Here is a 6,000-nt window from a genome sequence, read left to right on the forward strand (position 1 = left end):
CGATCCGCCAACAAAACTTCAGACTCATGCCGTGTTATTTTCTCATCCGCGACAAGAAAACACCAAGCAGTAAAAAAGCAGAAACAAAACACAACTACCAAGAAGGAGCGACTATTAAGTGACATATACCAAGCGACGGGAAAGAGCAGGATTGGTGTTGTGAAAGAGACGAAAAGACTTGCCGTGGATGCCCAGATCCCAGGGAACGGGCTGACATTCCCTGGGAATAGCTACTCATCGATTACGCGGTATACAGTGTTGAGTGGGATCGCGAGTATATATGGGATGCGGTCGAATAATAATAAACGGGGATAAATAGCTAACGAAGGACGCGAATGGTTGCATGGCTATTGCCCATTCATATAGACCAGGCCGACTGGCCATCGGCTCGCCTCGTCTCTCCTCTCCTTTCCTCTCTCAGCTTCTCTCTTCTGTTCGTAGCCAGGCCAGGGGGGTGCGCTCTGGCAAACTGCGCTTGTCCACCAGGGACAATAAATGACATTGGACCGTGGTTCTCGCGACGATACGACGGCACGACCGCCAGTTTCTACCCGGTTTCTCTGCTCTCTGGCTCCGATCTCTGTCTCGCTTCCACTCCCACTGTCGTCCTCATCCCCAGCCTACTTCTTCTCATCCTCCTCGTCCGCATCCTCGTCCTCTTCTTCTTCCTTCGTCCGAGAGCGTAGGCAGGTTGGCATACGAGCCGCGGTCAACTCGCCAGCTCCTCTCTCTGCTCTAATGAGCTTGCTATTATTTGCTTTATTGAATGCAATTAGAGCTTACTCCGTGTCCCTGTCCCCCTGCCGCCTGCCCCTTTGCGCGACTCTCCCTTCTCGTCCTCTTCGTCTTCTCGCGTCGAGGTGGTTCGAGTCTCGCATACACAGCCTCGTATCCTGCCGTAATCCTTCGTTTCTTCACTGGTGCTGGTGGATAAACGCGTCCGTGTAGTCGCGTTCGAGAGTACATGCACGTAGGGAATAGAATGTATATAGGAGTACGGTGGACGTCGATGTATCGCCGTAAGGATGGCAGGGCATAGCAATCAGCCGCAGAGATGCATTCGAGCACTACTGTGTAATTTCTAGAACAAAAAGCTTGCCGTAATTGTGTTCATTATCTTCGGGGCCCCCAGAAACAAAGAGGACGCCACAGGGGGAACAGCAATGGCGCCGCGAGAGGGATAGAACGTCGGATATCGCGAATCGGCCGCGAAACTTCCGCTCTACACGCGCAGCGTATGTGCTCTTCCTATCCTTCCGATTCCTACTGTTTCGATAAACATCCGTTTCTTTGACACAGCAAATGGTAAAGTACTTTGCTCGACCTAGATGACTGAAATTAGGGTCTGGAGGGTGTTCTTCGAATTCGCATTATTCTCGAGTACCACATAACTATCTAAACAATCTCACAGAAGAATTCGGAAAATAACCCTGGGACCGTGTGTTACAATACGATTAGCCAGTTCGCAATCAGTTCGCCATTAACTCGAACTGTGTTTGAATATCCCTGTGAACCAGCGATAAAATGTTTCTTTCTCTCGTTTACGATGCCGAGCAGGGTCCAAAATTGCTATTCTTGGTGCTACATGTCTGGAAGCGTCCACCTCGGACGATATCATTTCGGTGGAGCCACGGGGCACCGCGAGAATTCGGTATAAATTGCTTCGGGGGAGCGAGTTCCGTTTAAAAACGAATCACCCGGGTATTATCCTAAGTGAGTTTTAATGACTCAAATCAGAGCGTGGCACCGCGGTCCTGTCCGCGGAGAACACGCGAAACTTCGTCGGAAATTCGGTTAATCGTACGGTTGTCCAGGGTCGTTCACGGCTCTCCGGGCCGCCTTAACGAGAACGAAGAGCGCAAGAGAGCAGGGCGACGCTTGTCGCACACGCGAGAGTGCGTACACGCGTAATTGCACGCTGCCGCTCGCGTGTAATTGAAGTTTCTGGAAAGGAGGGAGGATACATTGTGCCGGAACGCGACACGTCCAACCCGTCACGCCGTAAACGTTACACACGCGCGCGTGTGTACCTAATTGCATGTTACCAGCGCAGCTCGAGATTACAAGATCAACTAGCTGCGCTGGACGAATGCCTGGAATCGACGAATTACGCTTAATGGGGAGCAAGCGTTAAATATTATTCAAACTAACTGCGTCGTGTTGGTTCGAACTGGGTGTCGTTTCGATCGTTCGACGAACTAATTTTGGTATTTGGTTTCCGTGAAACAGGCTTTCACGGAGGTAATGTTTCGAGAACTAAGACTAATAGCTAGACATACCACTTCGATTGAGGAGTTTCACCGCTTCTATCGATCAATTTGCTTCTTCCAGAAATACCAATTCCTAAATGCTTCGAAATCCTTTTAACGTCTGCCGGTTATCTCGAATATCACTAAAAAAATTTGCACGCTTGTCTCGGTTCCCTTTCTATTGCGTACTTCCATAAATTTTGCCATACAACCATAGACTCACAAATACGCACACTAATCAAATGTCAATGCAATGCAATGCAAAACACGCGATAGTCGCGTCTACGTACGCGTCGATGGTGAACGAAGGGAGTAAAGAATAAAGAACGAAGGAAGGAGAGACGAGCGAATGTAAAAGAACGGTAGAGAGAAACATAGAGAATTGAGGAGGCAAAGAGAAGAGGGATCTCGAGGTGGTGTAATCTACGTAGCGAGTAGGTAGGATGGGCAGTGGATACACCGGCTACGTATAAGTATAATGACTGGCACTTCTATGCATTATCATACCGCTGGGGCTGGCTCCGGTGGTGGCTGGCCGGTCCGTGCGGTGCCTGGGATCAGCCGTGGTCGGGGAGATGAATAATTTCAGGACGGGCACGCAATTACGTGCGCGTACGTCTCGCGTACCAAGTAGCCAGTCGACGGGCCACGCACGCATACGCGCACACGTGGCAAGGAGCCACGGACACCGTAGAGCGGCAAACGCGTAACCCATCCCCTCGGACCGCTCCACAATCTTGGTATCATTTATATTTCACTGCGGGCAATTATTTCGGGCCCTGGCCGTGCCCATCGGGTGTCCGATAAGTTCGAACCCGAGACCACCGCTCGCGGTGCTACCACGGGTCTCCACATTCTAGATTCTTCATTCTCTTACAGGAGAATTCTCATCTCGCGTCTTTACTTGTCATTGCTGAAACGCTTGGATATTGCGGATTAAGAATTAAACGTTCCAAGTGAAGCTTGAATAGATATTCGATGAATATTCGCGCAGGATGTGATTATTCTTGGCTCGAACTCGTGAATATTTTTGTTAATTGTTGGAAATACACCGGTTTGTCTGGTTCGATGATTTGGTTGAATTAGTGATTGTTTGAGCTTTTATATGGAATGTTAAAGGGAATATGACGGAAAGTAGGCAAGTTAAGGAGGTTTTTGGTAAGCTGGTGTTAAAGGACTGAAATGGAAAGAAGTTGTAAAAAATTGATAAAAAAGAGTAGGTACTGTGGGAACGTATATAATTTGGTTTAAACAATAATAGCCATTAAATGTTGAAGTAAATATCTCAAAAACTAAATTCTCTTTGCGAACAAATAAAAAGTATTTTATCTAAGAAAACGCGAGAGTATTGCTTAATAATCAAACGTCGTAAATCAACAGTTATTACCAACGCTTTATCAACAAAATTCGATACTAAACACACGGGTGCCGAAATCTTATTGCTGGAACGAGGGATCGACGCTGGCGAAACTAATTGAAACGAGCAACTGATGAGGAGTAAGATCGGGACTCGCTGCGATCCCGGCTGCGTTCGCAAACATATTGCATAATCGGTAATAACCCCGGCCCGGTCGGCCGGTTCGCCTTAGCGTATCGGGACATTAATTATCATGCCGTGACGTTTCGCTCGATCTTCTAATAACGGGCGTCCAGAGGCGGACACGCTTATAAGCTCGACCAATTCACCGCGTGCACGCTTATTCCCATAGCCTAATTTTACACGTGTGAACCTCCACCACCGACCCATATATATATATATACGTACACACACACGTATACATTTATCCACATATCAGAGAACTGATACAAATATCTATTTCTATCTCTCTGTGGAAGCTGGCGCGCCTATAATTTACGCGCGTGTGTCCCCGCTCACGGGCAATAGTTAAAGCCTGTTAATTTCCGGCAGTGAAGTTATATCCGGTGCCAAAGTCCGATGCAATTAAACGTTAGATGGTAGCGCACGTCGCACGAGCCAGTCTCGCTTCAAGCGACATCCACTCAGCTATAACGAGGACACTTTGAATCCGAAGACTGGTAAAAGGGTGGAGATCCCGGAGAAGGGTGCGCGTCGTTCGAAAGGGGGGAGGACGAGGAGGAGGATGCTTGCACACGGTTGCTCTCGCTTTAGTAACTCTATGTGTATCACCGCGCACTCCTATACTCGATCGTCTCGAGGATTTTCTTCATTATAAGTTTCAGAACGGCGTAACGCTGCCGAGAACCAGTGGCTCGCAAGACTTTCGCCCTGGAAAGGTTGGCCATGACTGCGCATCGCTCTCTCGTTCTCGAGTGGTTGCGCTTCAATTTTCGCTTCACGCTCGCGAGGCATGCACGACTTACCGGCATGTCTTTTAACGAATCGCCGGCCCGAGGGATCGGCAGTTGCCACTTTGAAGACGCGCCACCGGCGCGCACCACGTCCTCGGATTTACCGCCGCGAAACCCAGCTGCGCCGTGCCGCCCCCAGGGATCTTGCCGCCAGCGTGGGTCAACTCAGCCTGCTGGGACCTAGGATGTTGCGAGTAGGATCCTGGTGGAGGTACTTGACGTGTTTGTTTGTCTTTAAATCTTTCTGAGCACTGCTGTTTTAACACCGAAGTATTGTCTGGAGAACACTGATACAGAAACTACTGGCTTTTCTGAAATTCTTCTGAAAAATGATTAAGGGAAATATATCTTGGCATAATGTTTTCTCTTAATGATTCACAACTCGCGATGTTATTGTTGAATAGCGAATAGATAATGGAAGTAGTTGATTTGTTTGTTCGTTTGCTAGTCTTGTTGAGCACTTGTTTTAACACCGCAAATGTCCCGATGGTACGAACTCGTTCTTCGTAATTCACAGATCGTGCTATTACAGTTGAGTGGAAAATTGGTAGAGCGAGATTAGATTGCCTTAAGTAAATTACCGAACAGTATCTCTGTAATTGATGTAATTTAAATATTTGGTAATGGCGGAGTATCACAGTGAAAGAAAGTTACAGGTTGGGTCGGCACTCTGTTCCGAAGATCTGAACTTTCTTCAATTTCACCTTCCGACTCCGTTATTTTAAGTTTCCGGCAAGTTAATAGAAAGCTTCAATTTATTTTTCCAATTTAAAATTCCCTGGAAGTTCTCTCAGACGTGCATTTCAGCTAGTAACCGAACGTTGTGTCTTCAAAGTTGTCGTTATCTCTCCAGCACGAAATAAATCTTCATACGTGACACCACTCTCTTTGATGCTATATTACTGTATCCAAAATTTGAATTTTATATCTTCTTGCTAATGTGCATAACTGCAATACCAAACCTTAGAATCCAATCTTTTCTACTCATCATCTCGCGTACCAATTTAATTAATAAATACAGTGTACAAACCATTTTACCACAAAAGAACACCTCACGCTATTAGTCCCCGAGCAGATCACCTTCGAAATCATTAAAAATCATTTTCGCGACATCCTCTACGAAGAAACACCACAATATATCTTATCGCCGATATATCCCGCAATCTGTCTGACACTTACTGACCACTCTCCCTAACTGTCGTGTTGAACAATGTCGCCGGATTATTACACCGGGCAACCACGTAACTCTGTCTCTTTTCTTTCCCCGTGGCGTGATTCTCGCTCGTTGTCCGATCGTAGAGGATACGTATATAATATATATTATAATAATGTGGGCCACAATGGATTCGCGTCATATCCTGGCTCTGTCCCCAGCACGGCCATCAATTAGATCAGCGCACCCCAACCTGGGTCGCCAGAT

The 6,000-nt window shown here is 47.2% G+C and overlaps 1 protein-coding gene across 1 annotated transcript in view; it reads right to left on the minus strand.

The window, feature by feature from the left end:
* LOC126915827 (transcription factor SOX-6) overlaps positions 1 to 5,765 on the minus strand; it is a 325,178-nt gene extending 319,413 nt beyond the window's left edge. Inside the window, exon 1 of the mRNA XM_050720899.1 lies at positions 4,593 to 5,765. Within this exon, the coding sequence (XP_050576856.1) occupies positions 4,593 to 4,598 (6 nt within the window). The 5' untranslated portion in view covers positions 4,599 to 5,765. The remainder of the gene's footprint in view (positions 1 to 4,592) is intronic.
* Positions 5,766 to 6,000: the final 235 nt, after the last annotated feature.

The sequence above is a fragment of the Bombus affinis genome, chromosome 4 (genome assembly GCF_024516045.1).
Source record: "Bombus affinis isolate iyBomAffi1 chromosome 4, iyBomAffi1.2, whole genome shotgun sequence".
Classification (NCBI taxonomy): domain Eukaryota; kingdom Metazoa; phylum Arthropoda; class Insecta; order Hymenoptera; family Apidae; genus Bombus; species Bombus affinis.